At 46.0% G+C, this 16,808-nt stretch overlaps 1 protein-coding gene across 4 annotated transcripts in view; it reads right to left on the bottom strand.

Moving 5' to 3' along the window:
* Positions 1-16,808, bottom strand: part of CRACD (capping protein inhibiting regulator of actin dynamics) — a 257,979-nt gene that overhangs the window by 2,003 nt on the left and 239,168 nt on the right. For 3 of the 4 annotated variants that reach the window (XM_049789931.1, XM_049789932.1, XM_049789933.1), the window contains 4 exons: positions 14,936-15,118; positions 11,052-14,127; positions 3,663-3,853; positions 2,195-2,345 (listed from right to left, as the gene is read on the bottom strand). In XM_049789931.1, the coding sequence (XP_049645888.1) occupies positions 2,195-2,345; positions 3,663-3,853; positions 11,052-14,127; positions 14,936-15,118 (3,601 nt within the window). The remainder of the gene's footprint in view (positions 1-2,194; positions 2,346-3,662; positions 3,854-11,051; positions 14,128-14,935; positions 15,119-16,808) is intronic. The other variant, XM_049789934.1, reaches the window with a different exon arrangement.

Here is a 16,808-nt window from a genome sequence, read left to right as displayed (position 1 = left end):
TTGATTTTTAACACCTGGAATAGTATTCCTGTCTCATATAATCAACTAAAAAAAGCTAGAGTTTGCTGTTCTTTCCTTGTTTGGGTCTACATATTTAATGCGAACAATCATTTTCAAGCATGAATCTTATCAAGAGTAAATTGAGAAATTATCTCATCGATGAGAACCTGGAATCGTGCCTAAAATTAAAAACAACAGCATACAAACCTGACTTACTCGAACTATCCAAGGAAATGCAAGGCCAATGTTCACACTAGTGTTTGTGACTTTGTCAGTCATTGTCAGGATGTAATTTTCTCTACATTGTAAGGCAAATGTTATGGAATTTAACATATTCGTTAAATAATACTGTTCTAAAGTTTTTGTTTTATAAGTTGTGTTATTTATATCCTCCCGACCTATGTGGATACTTTCATGCAGTATATTCTCAATACAAACTTATTGAAACTAGAAACAGTGTACCATCCTATGTGTTTTTGGTTTTAAAAATGTGGCTCTTGGGGCCGGAGAGATAGCATGGAGGTAAGGCGTTTGCCTCTCATGCAGAAGGTCAGTGTTTCAAATCCCGGCATCTCATATGGTCCCCCGAGCCTGCCAGGAGCGATTTCTGAGCATAGAGGCAGGAGTAAACCCTGAGCGATACCCAAACAAACAAACAAACAAAAAACCCAAAAACCAAAAAAAAAAAAATGTGACTCTCAAAATAAATTTCAATCATGGTTTTGGCGAGATTTGGCTCAGTTGAAATAAAAGGTTGCTGACCACTGGCCTAGTATGATACATTGAACTTAGGAAGTATTGATGGAAAAGACAAATACTCCAGCATAAATATTTTTAAAAAACTGGAACCTGTATGAATTGCATTGAGTATTTCAAAGAATCAGAGAAGTGTGACCTCTTTGACTCTGAGGTCAAAAAACTCCCCCTCCCATATCTAGCAATGTTTACTCCTGGCTGTGTGCTCAAGGATCGTTCCTGGCAGTGCTCAGGAAACTATATGTGGTGCTAGGAATCAACCTCTGGGTTGGCTGTATGCAATGTAAACATCCGACCCATTGTACTACTGATCTGGCTCTAGGCACAAAGAATTTTTCTGCTTCTGACACCCTGTACATTAATCAGACTCTTAGTTCTTAATCTTATAGCTCTGGTTATAAAGAATCCAAAAGCAGGTTGTTTTTTGGAGTCTTTATTTGTTTTGAGAGGGCATATCCATTGGTACTCAGGGACTACTCCCAGCACTGTGCTTGGGGATGCTCCTGGATATTCAGGGGATTGTGTGGTGCCAGGAATTGAACCCAGATACACATGCAGTGTATCTACACTTGTCCTTGAGCCATCTACAAGTGGCTTTCAAAACACTGAGTTGTAGAGTTTTTCATCTCATCAAACAGTAAGTACAGCATTAGTAGCTGCATTAACCTCTTCACATTTCCAGATCTGAGTTAGTCAGTAAACACAAGAGAAAGAGAGAGCCATGTGTCTTCAGTATCAGACACATTTAAGAACTGTGGAGGGGTCATTTGATACAATTGTTCAATAGTGGATTCGAGACTTGGGCATCCCATATAGTCCCCTAACCTACCAGGAATGGTCCCTGAGCAGAGAGCTAGGAAAAAGCATTGAACATGGACAAATGTGGCCCCCAAAACAAGGCTTTCTACTGTCAAAGCCACTGGGGATCAAATTTGATTCTGGGAATTGAACTAAGAATCTGCCATATGCAAGGCAGATTTCCTTTCCTCCTCTCCTATCCCTCTGACCAACCCTGGGTGCTTTCTAAGCCACTAAACCTCCTCTGGGTCCTGGTTCTTGTGGATCAAAAATAGTGGGACTGTCCTATTTACCTCACAGCATGGGCTAGTCATTGGGATAAACATCTTAAGACACGGAGTCACTTTCTGGGCCTTGTAGATTTTGTGCTATTAAAGGAAATGGCCCCTGGAACCCTTTGGTAGACCTCAGACCACCTCCTTGCTTTGAGCCTATTAAAACACTGACCTATCTATTGTTAGCCAAACTTTACCCTTTCCTCCTAAATCCTATTTTATTCATGTCTGTTCCTCTGATGTTCCCTGTCCTTTGGGTGGTCTCTCCCTGGGGATCTGTCACAGGTTCTGCATTAGCAATGGAAGACTGCCTGGCTAGCTTCATGAGGAGCAAAAAGCATATGCCAAGCACACCTGTGCCCTACCTGTCACAGATGTGGGAAGGGTGTTGGCTTTCTTCAGGTGTTCTCTGCGCTCCAGCCTGGACACTGCGCTGTCGGGTTTCTGCTCCTCAGGTTTCTGTGCTTCATGTTGAATGGCAGGCTTGTGCAGGGACCCAGTTCTGCTGATGCTCACCTGGGTGGATATAGAAGCAGGAGGGTTTGATATCAGAACCTGCAGGCCTCCTGCTCTGCTCCCTCTGAGCTTCAGGGCCAGCCTAGCCCTTCCTCAGTGCATTTGGCCCCAGGTTGATAGATTCTTTCCCAAGTTGTCCTCAGAGGACTCTCGTGTTTGTGGGTCACTTTACGAACCCCATCAGGGATTCCTGCCAAGTTCAGTCAACCTAAGAAAGAGCACCAGGAAACCAAGCCAAACATACAAGTGAAAGCACCCATTTGTACAGCAGTCAGTTTGCCAATTTATTTGGATGATTTTTTCCCCCCACCATCCACGCTGCGCTCACGCAGGATGATTTTAAAGTTTCATTTATTCTTGGTTTGGGAGCTACAGATGGTGCTTTGGTATTGCTCCCAGGTCTGTACTTAGGTCACTTCTGCTTATGTGCAGGTACCTCAGATTGAACCTGGTCTCCAGCATACAAAGCCTGAACTCTAATCCCTTGAGTTATTTCTTTGACCTAGTGTTTCTAAATATACATAAGGGGCCTGAGCAATAGCACAGTGGTAGGGCATTTGCCTTGCACGTGGCTGACTCAGGACGGACCTGAGTTCGATACCCAGTGTCCCATATGGTTCCCCCAAGCTAGGAGTGATGTCTGAGTGCATAGCCAATAGTAAGAACTCCTGAGCATCACTGAGTGTGGCCCAAAAAGCAAAAAACAAAAAAAAAATCTAAATATACATATATACATTTATATGTATATTTATACACATATATTTTATGCATACATACATATAAATATATACATTTATATGTATATATTATAAAGACATATTGATATATTATATATAGACACATATATATTTATGACCTACTCTGAAGGTTCTCAAACTCTTCTTCTTACTGGAATCATTTGGGGAGCTTTTGAAATTCTTCATGTTTGGGGGCAGAAGTGATAGAGTGCTTGCCTTCCACACAGCTAACCCAGGGTTGATCTTTGGCATTCCATACAGCCCCTAAGCACTGCTAGGAGTAATTCCTGTGTGCAGAGCCAGGGGTAACCCCTGAGCATAACCAGATATGGCTCCCAAAACAAAAAAATTCTTCCAGGTGTGACTCATCCAACCCAAATAAATTTTGTTTTTGTTACATTCCTGAGAACATAGATGAGGAGCAAACTTCAGCCATGACACATAAATCAAAACTGTCTGAGGGTGGGCCAAGCTGCCAGCATTTTAAACCTGTTCAGGTTGAATTCAGTGAGCCACCCTGGCCCTAAAACGAACCAACCTTGGGAGAAGCAACATTAGAATTAAAGGTCAGTTTACTCACGCTGTCTTTGGAGAATTTTTCCGCCTGTTTGGCCTCCCGTGCTTGCTTCCTCTCCTCTCTGGTGGCCTGCTGCTCCCGGAAGCCCTTCTGTTTCCGCAGAGCCAATGTGATCCATAGTGGCTGCGCTGGTTCTCCCTTCTCTGCAAGTTTGGAGCCATCTAAAGAGTGTCTGCTCTGAAGCACTGGCTTCTCTGTGGGATTAAAGATAATGAAATGGTTACTCGCATAAAAACACACCTGGTCTCCACTTCCAGTATAGGGAACCTAGACTCTAAATGAACAGGGTTATGTTGATGAAGAATCAGGGAAAGGAGCCAAGTATGAAGGGCAGGCTGTCAGCACTTCAAGGTGCTACATCAATCATATCATCCAGGAGGAGAGGGGCTGGAGGCTGAGTTCAGTCTCCTGAGTTCAACATATAACATTTGGCATTGGAGAGGCTTAAAGAACTGAGCTTTTACCTGTGGAATATTAAGTTGGATAGACAGTGCCAGGACTGAGCTCAATTGTAGGATGCCCAGCTGGAGTCAGACAACTAACTTTTTGGTGATGCATGAAATTCCCACCCCCACCTCCTGGACACACAGACATATACATGCACTCACATAATGTAATTATGAGAAGTATCTACCAAGACAAAAGTTGATTTGCAGTGAAACTGCTTCTTTGATCCCTCACATCCTAAAATTTGAGATTATTATTAATCCCCAGGACACTTAGTTATCTTTTCTAGCAAACTATGCTGTTTAATCTTTGATCAATAGAAAAATGGGTGCATTTCTCTTCTCTTTTTTTTTTTTAAGTAGTTTTTGGGTCACACTCGGCAGTGCTCAGGGGCTACTCCTGGCTCAGAAATCACTCCTGGCAGGCTCGGGGGACCATATGGGATGAGGGATTCAAACCACCATCCTTCTGCATGTAAGGCAAACACCCTACCTCCATGCTATCTCTCCAGCCTCCATTTCTCTTCTCTTAATATAGGTAATCATGTAAGAAAAAAAAAACCCTTTGGTTTAATAAAGTCATGTCTATAGAGGTCCCAGGACATTATTTGATCCAGATTTTCTGAATCAAATTTTCTGAATCAATATTTTCTGCTTATTTATTTTAGTTTTTGGGTCACATCCAGCAGCACTCAAGGGTTACTCCTGGATATGTGCTCAGAAATTGCTCCTGGCAGGCTTGGTACCATCTGGGATGCCAGTGATCGAACCCGGATCTGTCCCAGGTCACCCGCGTGTAAGGCAAATGCCCTACTACTGTGCTATCACTCTGGCCCTATTTTCTTTTTAAACTTTAGTTCTTTGGAGCCACTTGTGATAGTATAGCAGGTAGGTAAGTAGGGTACTTGCCTTGCATGGGCCTACCTGGCTTTATCCCCAATACCCTGTATGGTTCCCTGAGATTGCCAGGAGTGACTCCTGAGTGCAGCACCAGGATTAACCATTGAGCACTGCCAAGTGTGGGTCTTCACCCCAATTTTTATTTTATTTTATTTTATTTTTTAAGGGAAATTCCCCCCGCAACATCTAATGTGGAACACCAATGTATAACGTCAAGAAAGAAAACTACTTCCAAGTCAGGACTCTGAGGAGCACAGTGGGGACCCCAATTTTCATCCAAGGCCCTTGAGAATTATGAGTCAAGGCAACCCAGGAACAACTCAGGGATTAGGGGTGCCCTTTTCCTCATGTCAGTAGGAAATCTCAGTATATCTTTTGATTTCCCAAGTTAATAACCTGCTGTCAACTGATATCTTTGCCAGTAAGATCAGCTGTTGGTTTATGTACATTATATATATTAATATATATGTTATATATATTATTATTATATTTCCATACTCACTATAGTAAAATAGAGAAAATATTTTACTATAAGAAAATCAGGGGCCGGGTAGGTGGCGCTGGAGGTAAGGTGTCTGCCTTGCAAGCGCTAGCCAAGGAAGGACTGCGGTTCGATCCCCCGGCGTCCCATATGGTCCCCCCAAGCCAGGGGCGATTTCTGAGCGCTTAGCCAGGAGTAACCCCTGAGCGTCAAACGGGTGTGGCCCAAAAAAAAAAAAAAAAAAAACCAAAAAAAAAAAAAAAAAAAAAGAAAATCAGAAGAGGGACGGGAAGGTGGCGCTAGAGGTAAGGTGTCTGCCTTGCAAGCACTAACGTAGAACAGACCGCGGTTTGATCCCCCAGCATCCCATATGGTCCCCCCAAACCAGGAGCGATTTCTGAGCGCATAGCCAGGAGTAACCCCTGAGCATCAAACGGGTGTGGCCCCCCCCCCAAAAAAATAAAAGAAAATCAGAAGATAGGGCTGGAGAGAGATACCACTGAAATAGATATTTACCCTTCAAATTAATGTTTTTCTTAGGAGGAGGGTTAGAGACACACCTGGTGGTGCTCAGGAGCTATTATTCTAAGCGGTGGTTGTGCTGGGGGACCATATGCACTAATTTGGGGCTCAAGCCTGGTGGGAATTATGCAAGGCAAGTGCCTTAACCCATCCCCTACCTCTCTGCCTCCAAATTAATGCATGTTTAAGTTATCATCAATCTGGCATTGTATCTTTTATATCTCAGAGAACAAAGAGCTCAATAAAATCTTGTCCTTTTGAAATTCAACAGAAGCTCATACTTTGCTGATACACTAAGAATCTTAAAAATAAGTACTTCAGGGCCCGGAGAGATAGCACAGCAGCGTTTGCCTTGCAAGCAGCCAATCCAGGACCAAAGGTGGTTGGTTCGAATCCCGGTGTCCCATATGGTCCCCCGTGCCTGCCAGGAGCTATTTCTGAGCAGACAGCCAGGAGTAACCTCTGAGCACCGCCGGGTGTGGCCCAAAAACCAAAATAAATAAATAAATAAATAAATAAATAAATACATAAAAATAAGTACTTCACCTCTCAATCTTAATTGGACTTTATATTGAGAAGAAAGAGGGAAAGAAGTTCAAATTATGAATTCAAACATTAAAAAGACACATTCTGCTTAGTTTTCTATACTTTTATAATGTTGCACAAAGATAATTCACATTTTAATGTGCTTTATTCATTGTAATATCCCTAATCATCAATGATTCAAGTGTGATGTAACAAAGTCTTAGAATTATTTAGAAACGAATCTGAAAGTTTCTGACTAATCCTTAGGTAGCTGACAAATTAAAATATTTTCATCACTCCACACATTCTGCTTAATTCAAATGCTTGAACACATGCTGGAACTAAATGAAAGGGTTTTGGTTATTCCTCAAGGGCTCGGTAACCTTTATCTATAGAACCGAATTTCAAGGATCTTAAGATTTCCATTTATAGTTCTTAAATAAAATGGAACCGTAGACTAATCCTTTCATCAGAATTTTTCTTGGAAAGACCATTAATACACCTTCCCAGTTTTCTTGTGAAGACTTTGATGTTTATCACAAGGCTCAAAATGTCTTGTGGAAGCAGAGGTCATGTTTTATAGATAGAGTCCAGAGTTCAATCTCTTGGCATCACATAGATTTCTGAATATTGACCTGGTACGATGTAAAAGCAGCAACAAAAATTTTTAAAGTGTAGTTGCCTACATTTAAAATTAATGAAAAAAAAGAACAAATCTTTTTTGATAGATAGTACAGCAGGTAGGGCATTTGCCTTGCACATGTCACTCCTCTGTTCAATACCAGGTACAATTCCAAATAATCTCCTGAGTACTATCACAGTAATCCCTGAATGCAGTGCCAGAAGTGGCCCCAAAATAAATCATTGTTCTCAGCACAGTATATGCACAGGGCCCAACAGGTTGGGCTTGTAGGTGGGGGTCAATATATAACATAGTAGGGCATCCAACAATGATATTCAAAGGGCCTATAACAAATAAACCAGGACAGCTGTGACCACATTCTAAAGAAAGTTTTAGATCACTTATTTGGGGCCCGGAGAGATAGCACAGCGGCGTTTGCCTTGCAAGCAGCCGATCCAGGACCAAAGGTGGTTGGTTCGAATCCCGGTGTCCCATATGGTCCCCAGTGCCTGCCAGGAGCTATTTCTGAGCAGACAGCCAGGAGTAACCCCTGAGCACCGCCGGGTGTGGCCCAAAAACAAAAAAAGAAAAAAAAAAAAGATCACTTATTTGGAACTGGCCCTTGAGCTAACTTAAGGTTGTAGACAATTTAGAATCGAAGCATAAGGCAATAGAAAGAATTTTCTTTGGAAAAGAGGGCGATATGTCCACAAATCTCCCTCAAGGGAGAAAAGGGGCCCTGGGGAGACACCTGGGAGCACTCAGCTGTGTCTTGTGGGTCTGTGGGAAAGACATTGGCTCTAGACTGTGGCTGCTGCTGTCTGAGGTTCCTGAGTGGGAAATGGGGCAGCCTGTGGTAGGAACCAGGGGCCTGGGTGATCAGGAGGAAGAGGCAGTAATAATGGTAAGAGACTTGCTGCAGAAGGAGAAAATGGTAGGTGAAGGTCTGATGAACAGTCAGATGTTTCAGCATTGAACAGCATGTGCAGAGCCTCCCACTCTTCTCCCTTCACTTTGGCTAAGGACTCTGCCTCAGCACTATTAGAGTTCAAAGCCTACAGCCCAAAGTGCACCCAATAAGATAAGAAAGACTTCATGTTGACATAGGGGAGCACAGGATTAAGGCACTTGCTTTGCATGTAGCCAACTCCTGGCAGTGCATGTTTCCTTCCCACCCCAGTATTATCAGTGTGGCCCAAACCATCCCCTGCCACCCACACCCCAAAAATGTATACTATAGCTACATAGCTACATGTGGAGCAAGACATTTGAAAGAAATCTAGAAACCATGTTCTGGGGAGAACTCAGAAGGTAAGGCTCTTGCTTTACATGTTGCTGACTCTGGTTTGATCCCTGGCACTCTATGAGGTCTCTCAAGTACTCCAGGAGTCACTCCTAAACACAGAGTAGCCCCCCAACAAATCAAATTTATATAAAAAAAACTAGAAATGAGCAGAGTGACTCCTGTATGGGGGAGGGGGAAGAGGGAGAAAACCAACTAAACTAAGATGAGACACAATCTCCCTACACCCCCATTCTCAGTGCAAAGTCCCCAGTTACTTCCTGAGGAGCAAAGGTTTAGTGTTAGTATCTGAAACACTCAAGCTCTGTAAACCAGCAGGCTTACATCCACAAGAAGGATAAGGATCCAAGTGAAGGGACTGAGAGAAGGTTCTTCCTGGGATTTAGGGAACTGACTATGACTATCCCCTCAAGGTCTAGCAAAGATGGAGAAGGAGGACAAACTAAGGGCCAAGAGAATGACTCCAAGGACATCTTGAGAGTGAACTCCAAAACAATGCTGGAGACAGCCCCTGATAACCTCAGGGTGTGGGCAAAACCTATAAAGATAGAAAAGATAAAATGGAATCTCCTTGGTGAGGCAAAAAAGAACCATTAGGGAAGGGCCAGAATGATAGCACAGCTGATAGGGTGTTCACCTTGCACAAAGACCCAGGTTTGATCCTCAGCATCCCATATGGTCTTCCAAACTCACCAGGAGTGATTCCTAAGTGCAGAACCAAGACTACTCCCTAAGCACCACTGGTTGTGCCCCATTCTTTTGTTTTGTTTTGTTTTGTTTATGGGTCACACCCGGCAATGCTCAGGGGTTATTCCTGGCTCTACACTAAGAAATCACCCCTGGCAGGCTTGGGGAACCATATGGGATGTCGAGATTTGAACCAGCGACCTGCATATAAGGCAAACGCCTTACCGCTGTGCTATCTCTCTGGCCCCAATGTGCCCCATTCTTAAGGAAAAAATTAACCAAATTAAAACAAACCCAAATCATTAGGGAGATAATGGTCTGAAAATGTGCTCTATGAAACCCAATCAGGCTTGTTAAAAAGAACATAGAGATTCCAAACCAGCAGTGTTCCCAAGTTCTTTCCTCTGTAAAACCCACTATAAACTCAACAACCAAACAAGAGGAAAAACAAGATCTTCTTCCATCTGCCAGCAGACAGGAGTAAGTCTCTGTTACCCCAAGATTTTGGGGGCCCAGAACCCACCTATGCTATGACTGCTGACCTAAGTTGGCTATGGTTTGAGGGTGGGGGTGGGAATAACTAGCAAGCCTTGCTAGGGGTCTGGGACCACTACTTACAATATATAGTCAGCCAGGCTAGTTGGTCAATATTAGTTCTCAGTAATGCTTGAGTAGAGGGGTGCAGGTTTCCATTTTGTTCCAGGGGCTAAACTTGGGGCTATGTTAATACAAGGCATGCACCTTGGGATTTGGAGCTCTCTCCCTATTCCCAGAAACATTTCTTCGTACGAAGGGATCTCAGAGGCACACTAGTGGGAATTGAGCAAGCATTTTGTAAAAACTGAAGAGAGTCACATACCCAGAGGTCCTTTAGACTAGGGAGATGATGAGAACCCCCGTAATTGTAAGCAAAAGCTGACAGGACAGTGGTTCTGGATACCTTAATCTTTCCCAACACAGCACCCTCAGGGTGAATGGCTACATCTTCTGCTGTCCACGGTAAGCACATGAATTGAACTGAATGACCGGCATTTTCCCTTATTCCATGTGTGAGGAAGAATCATGAGTGTGAGGTCCCCCATCCAAAGTAGAGTCCATTAGCACTTCCAGTGTGAGTTATTTGCTTTGGATTCGCACCTGTGATGCTTCCAGCATAGGATCCAGAGGTACTCTGGGTCCAAGTGGTACCAGGAATCAAATCCAGAGGGTAGGGCATTGGAGATTGGTGTTTCTAGCATGTAAAGCCTGAATTCCAGCTTACCAGACTTTCATTTTGTAGACACACCTGGCAATACTCGGGGGAGGAGGGAGTGATGAATGGGCCTCCTGCATGCAAAGCATGATTTTGCATCATGGGTTGAGTGGTCCAATTATCTAGCTCTTCAACCACATTATATATATATATATATATATATATATATATATATATATATATATATATATATATTTTTTTTTTTTTTTTTTTTTTGAGGAAACATGATTGAACAGCATTGGCCATATACAAGTGCCCTACCTGTACTATTTCTCCAGCCTACATTCCACATTTTATTTTTTTCTGTTTTGGGGCCACACCCTGTGACGCTCAGGTGTTACTTCTGGCTATGTGCTCAGAAATTGCCCTTGGCTTGGGGGACCATAAGGGACGCTGGGAGATCGAACCAATGTCCGTCCTCGGTTAGCGCCTGCAAGGCAAACACCCTACCGCTTGCACCACTGTTCAGGCCCCTACTCTCCACATTTGAAAGAACAAGTAGCCAAGTAAAGCACCTCATTCTTAAATCTTGAGTGAGGGCCTCTAGAAGGAGAGTGATTCCAGCCCACTGTCCCCCCACTAAGGTACTGGGTGACCCCAGCTTTAGCTGATCAGTGGAGCAATGTAGGGTTCTCCACCCAGACACCTCCTTACCTCTTCTCTCAGTCTCGGGGCTTTGTGACAGCTTCTCTCCTAGGCTGGCAGGAAGCGATGACCAGCTGGGTTTCCTCTCAGGGCCCAGCTGCTCCTCCTCCTGTGGCTGCGGCAGTGGAGAGGGTGGCTGGGGGGCCCTGGTTGCTGGTTCCTTGCTTAGCTCGCTGGGCTCTGCATCGGGCTTCCCTGGACGTCGGGACAACAGCTCTACTAAGTAGGGTCTGCTCAATTTGGAGAGCGGGGAGGGAGGTGGGGTCTGGCTGGTGGGCTTGGGCGCCAGGGCTGGCTTCTGAGCCATTGGCATTTTGTGGGTGGCCTTGTGCTCGGGAGTCTGGATGTGACTGTTGGCTGGTGGGGGTCCGAGCTGGGTTGCAGGGGCAGAGTGGCCGGAACCACTTTCAGCAGAGGAGGACGGGGCTGGCTTGGGGTCCTGGGGCAGGAGGGCAGGGCCAGGTTGGGGTGCTGTCTCTTTCTCTCCACCACCAGTGGTCCCACCACCTTCTCCTGTGCTACTGTGCCTCTTCTTCTTCTTCTGCTCTGCCTGCTGGTCAGAGTGGAAGCGCAAGGAGTAGTTGGTCCTTCTCAGTTTGATCCCGAATGGTGAAGCCTTTTCCTCCCCACTGGCCACAGTAGGGTCTGACTTTCGGCCACCGTGGATTTCATGGTCGGTTGAGCTCATGGACTCAACCTGGGCCGTGGCTTTGTGCATCGTTTGCAGTGGTGGGGAAGGCAGGCCTGGGACAAGGAAAGATGGCAGATCTTTGGCAAATTTGCACCCCTCTGTGGTATCTGCTGGCTCCCGTGGAGCCCCTGGTTTCTCTGAGGCCTTTGCAGGCTCCTGGGCATCAGCAGCAGAGAGCTGGTGGGCTGCCCCCTCACCATATGTTGGGGCAGCCCGCTTTCTGCTGCTCTCTCCATCCATGGTCTGCCGGGGACTTTCTATGCCACCATCCGAGAACTTCTGCCATGCAGGCTTAATGGAGAACTTTGCACCAATGGACGGGGCCTTCCGGACGTCGCTGTTGCGGGAGGGATCACTCCGTACCCCAGGACTTTGCTCCTCACCTCCACCCTCTGGCCCTGTCGGCTCCTTGTCACTCTCAGCATTCTTCAGGATTCTGGAACGAATGGAAACCCACTCCGCCAGTGCTGCAGTCTCACTGCTGGGTGGCTCATGGGGTGGCCTGGATCTCCCACTACTCACCCGGGGATCCCCCGGGGCCCGGGCTGGCTGCTCAGGAGGGACCTCCACCTGCTTCTTTTCTTCGGACAAGCCCAGGAGGGACCTGCAAGCCGTGTCCTTGATCTGACTCAGGTTGACAGCTGGGCCGCAGAGCTGAGCGCCTGTGACCAGGATGGCCGTATGGGGGACGCTCAGGGCTGAGGGCAGGCTGTGGGGTGCTGGGCTGGCTTTGAGGGCCTTTGGCTCCTGGGGTGGGGCCGAGGCCAGTCCTGTCTCTTTCAGGGGTGTCACGGGGCTCAGATTGACTTTAGGGAAGAGGATGTGTTTGCCCCCAGATGCCACCTGGAAAGTGTAGGACCTGGGCATGCTCTGCCTCTCGTCTACCTCCCGCCACCTGAGTTCCTCTCCCCTCCTGTCGACTGGAGCCAATGTCTGTTCCTCTGGAGCCTCCACTTTCTGGGGACATTGGACCTTGGTTCCTTCTCGCTTTCCCTGTTGTTTGTCCCCCTGTGGCACTTCCAGGGGCTTCTCCCCGCTGCTGACTTCCTCGGCATCTTCTTGCAGCTCAGGCTGTGGGGTGCCATCGGTTTTCTCTGCAAAGGCCTTCTGAAGTGCCCTCCTCTGGCCCTTTCGGTTGGCCAGCTCCAGGGGTCTCTCTGCTTCCAGAACTTTCTTTTCTGCTTCCTGTCGCCTCTGGGTCTCCATTTCTGCCTGCTTCCTCAGCATTTCCCTTCTCTTTTGTGCCTCTTCCTCCTCCCGTCTCCTGAGCTCCTTCACCTTCTCCTCCTCCTGCCTCTTGAGCTCCTTCATCTTCTCTTCCTCCTCCTGCCTCTTGAGTTCTTTCATCTTCTCCTCCTCCTCCTGTCTCCTGAGCTCCTTCATTCTCTCTTCCTCCTCCTGTCTCTTGAGCTCCTTCATTCTCTCTTCCTCCTCTTGCCTCCTGAGCTCCTTCAACTTCTTTTCCTCCTCCTCCTCTTGCCTCTTGAGTTCTTTCATCTTCTCCTCCTCTTGTCTCCTGAGTTCCTTCATCTTGTCCTCTTCCTGCCTCCTGAGTTCTTTTATCCTCGCTTCCTCTTCTTGCCTCTTGAGCTCCTTCATCTTCTCCTCCTCTTCCTGCCTCTTGAGTTCTTTCATTCTCTCCTCCTGTCTCCTGAGCTCCTTCATTCTCTCTTCCTCTTCCTGTCTCCTGAGCTCCTTGATTCTCTCTTCCTCTTCCTGTTTCCTGAGCTCCCTCATTCTCTCCTCCTCTTGTCTCCTGAGTTCCTTCCTCCTCTCTTCCTCCTCTTGTCTCCTGAGTTCCTTCATCCTCTCTTCCTCCATTTGCCTCCTCTTCTCTTCCAGCTGATGCTTTTCATCCTCCCTCTTTCTCTCCTCCAGTCTCCTGAACTCATGCAACTCTCTCTCCTCCTCTTCCTGCCTCTGCTTCTCAGTCTCCTGTCTGCTCTGTGCCTCCAGCACTGGCTGCTGTTGGCTTCTCTCTTTCACATGCTTCTCCTCCAGGAGCCTGTCTTCCTGATGCTCCTTCCTTTCTTGGCCTGGACCACCAGGCCCTTCCCCTCTCAGAATCTCCTCCAAAGGTGACTCCTGCTCATCGTCCTCAGGTATGATCTCCCTTCCCTCCTCCAGGAGTTCTTGCCGCCTGTTCTCCTCCCACAGCCTCTGTTCTAGGGCCTGGAGCCTCTGCTCTTCAAGACGTCTCTTCTCGGCAGCTTCAGCCTTCTGCCGTTTGCATTTGGCTTCCAGTTCCCGCCAATATTCCTCATTGTGTCTTTTGTCCTCAGAATCCAGCGGCTCTGGCTCCTCTTCATGCCAGGCTAGCTTGTCTTCTCCTGCATGTCCATTCTGGTCCAGGGACAGCGGGTATAGAAGGCCACTGTGTTCTCCAAGCGGGTCCTAATAGTGGGAAAGCAGAAAGGATTAGGTATTTATTTCCTTCGGTACAGGTCACCATTTCTCCTCATAGTCAGGGGAAGGTGGCCTCCTTGGTCTCCATAAAAATGGGGCCAGAAATGCTCTGTACAGAGATGAAACTCAGACTGGTCTACTAACTTAAGTTATGAAGATGCAGAAAAAATGTGTCTATGCCTGGGCTCTCTATTTCTTTCTCTGTTTTCTCAAATTCTTCTTTCCTTATATAAATATATAGGAAAAATAAATAGGCTAGGCATTAGAAATAGAGGGAAAAATTAGATTTACATATTGTCAGTTTCCCCAGAAATGTATGTTTTCCTAGTCCATCCTAATTAAATCTAAGAATGTTTGGCCAAACCTCAGCTTCCCAAAGTTATTTGTTCCTCTCTCAGGAACAACAAAAATATTACTTCATGTCCTCCAATTGCATCGGAAGCTGTTACTATTTACTTCCTTGGATTAGTCTAGCACCCTATTGTGGGGGTTTCATCAACTTTGGGAAACAGTGGGCTAAGCCATGATGGAAGGGGGGTGTGCAGAAAGAAGACACTTTTAGTTGCAAACTCTAGGTGTCTAAGCCTCTCAAAAGAAATCTCTCTTCCCGTGAGGTCTGTTCACCCACTTCTCTCTACTCTGGGTCAGGAAGGGTGGGGACCGGAAAGGGGCCCATTTATCCCGTACCTGCAACACACCCTAGTTTCTAATGGGGAGAGGTCTACTATCACTTCACCAATCCATGGGTCCATTAGTGCCCAGCAAACAGTGGGCAGTCAGGAGAGGTTCTACGTACCCCGGTGATTCGCCGGTGCCTCCTAGACACCCTCTGGTTTTTTGGCTTCACAGACAATTTGTGTCTGGCGGCACTATTGTCCAAACGTGCTATGGCGCGGGGAATGGCATCTAGGTTGACACTTTCAATGGTGCCAGCAGAAGAGAAGTGCCTTTTGGGCCGAGATGGTTTCACTGGAGTGGCCTGGAGTAGAGAGTCAAACATCAGAAGGTCTTCATCAGTCAATGATCCACATAGAAGTTTGACTCAGTGGGCACCAAGATTAGGTTGGTCATGTGGCGAGCCCAGGGGACTCACTGAACTTGAATATCAGTGCTGGTTGGGAGTCAAGTCTCCCCAACTGAGCTGGGGAGAGGACTCAAAGGAAATGAGTGTGGAGCCAGAGAGATAGCACAGCGGGAGGGCATTTACCTTGCACGTCGCAAACCCAGAATGGACCCAGGTTCAATCCCTAGCATTCCATAGGTTTCCCCGAGCCTTCCAGGAGCAATTTCTGAGTGCAAAGCCAGGATTAACCCCTGAGCACTGCAGGGTGTGGCCCAAAAACAATGTGTTTTCCATGTGAAGGATGGGCTTTGTTCCCTAGCATTGCTGTAATCCTTGAGCACTGCCAGGAGCAATTCAGAATGTGAAGTGTGATCTGTTCTGCCACCGATGTCTATGTTCATGTATATGATCATTTCACCTTTCAGAAACTGATCTTTCTACTCTGAATTATTAGATGGCATTATTTAGATCATAAGTCAATAACATATCACCAGGAGTCAAGTTCTGCTTATTTTGGTAAAGGTTTGAGGGACATAGCAAGTCCATGGTGCCACATTGTTGATGATACCAAAGGGTCACAAAGCCCAATGCTGAGAATTCTATCATTTTAAGAGCTCCCCATGCTCTGACACCAATGACCTATATATCTCAGTTCCCATTTCACACTCTTCAAAATATGCCTCAGTTCCCATCTCACATAACTTATGTATACATTAATTCCCACTCACAGCATTGACTATAGTTCAATTCTCACCTCACACCTGTTGATAGATACCTCAGTTTCAACCTCACACCTTTTTGCAGCAGGGAATATTATCTCTTTTTAAAAAAAAAAAAACTTTTTTTGGAGAGGGAAACCACATCTGGCAGCACCTAGGGGCACATTCTGGCATGGTGCTCAGGGTTTTCTCAGAAAGGTACTCAGGAAAACATGTAGTCTTGGATAAATTTTGGCCCGTTCAGGCAAAACATGTGTATCTTTGAGCCATCTGCCCCATTTCTATGTCTTTATTTTAATTTTGTACCAATTCTTGCAATGCCCACGTCTCAAACCTTTTAAAAGTGCTCAACAAACATTTGCTGCAGAAGTAAAAGCCCAATAGAGGGTAACATCTGTGCCCTGCACACAGCCTTAATAATTAGCCAAGATGTTTCAATATACTCACTCCCTGAATCAGAGAACCAAATGCACCCCAGAATAGTTGAAGAATGCCACTGAAAAAAAGCAATGACTTACTCCTGATTCTACATTCAAAGATCACTCCTTGCAGGGCTCAGGGCCCCTTTGTGGGCCAGAGATGCAACTTAGGTCAGCTGCTTACTCAGTAAGCATCCTACCAACTGTACTAACTCTGCAGCCCTGGAAGGTGATTCTTTTTGTTTGTTTTTGTTTGGGGACCACATCTGGTGATCAGAGCTGCTATCTGGCTCTGCACTCAGGGATCATTCTTAGAGAGCTTCAAAGACTATATGGGATTCTGGATCAAACCTGTGCTAGCTGCATGCAAGGCACGTGCCCTGTACTTCTATCACTCAGAAGGCAATTTTTGTTGTTGTTGTTGTTGTTTGTTTGTTTGGGAGCTGCATCTGACAGTGCTTGGGGGTT

The sequence above is a fragment of the Suncus etruscus genome, chromosome 16 (genome assembly GCF_024139225.1).
Source record: "Suncus etruscus isolate mSunEtr1 chromosome 16, mSunEtr1.pri.cur, whole genome shotgun sequence".
NCBI lineage: Eukaryota > Metazoa > Chordata > Mammalia > Eulipotyphla > Soricidae > Suncus > Suncus etruscus.
Note: the sequence above shows the minus strand (reverse complement) of the source record. Positions and strands in the feature narration are given on the sequence as shown.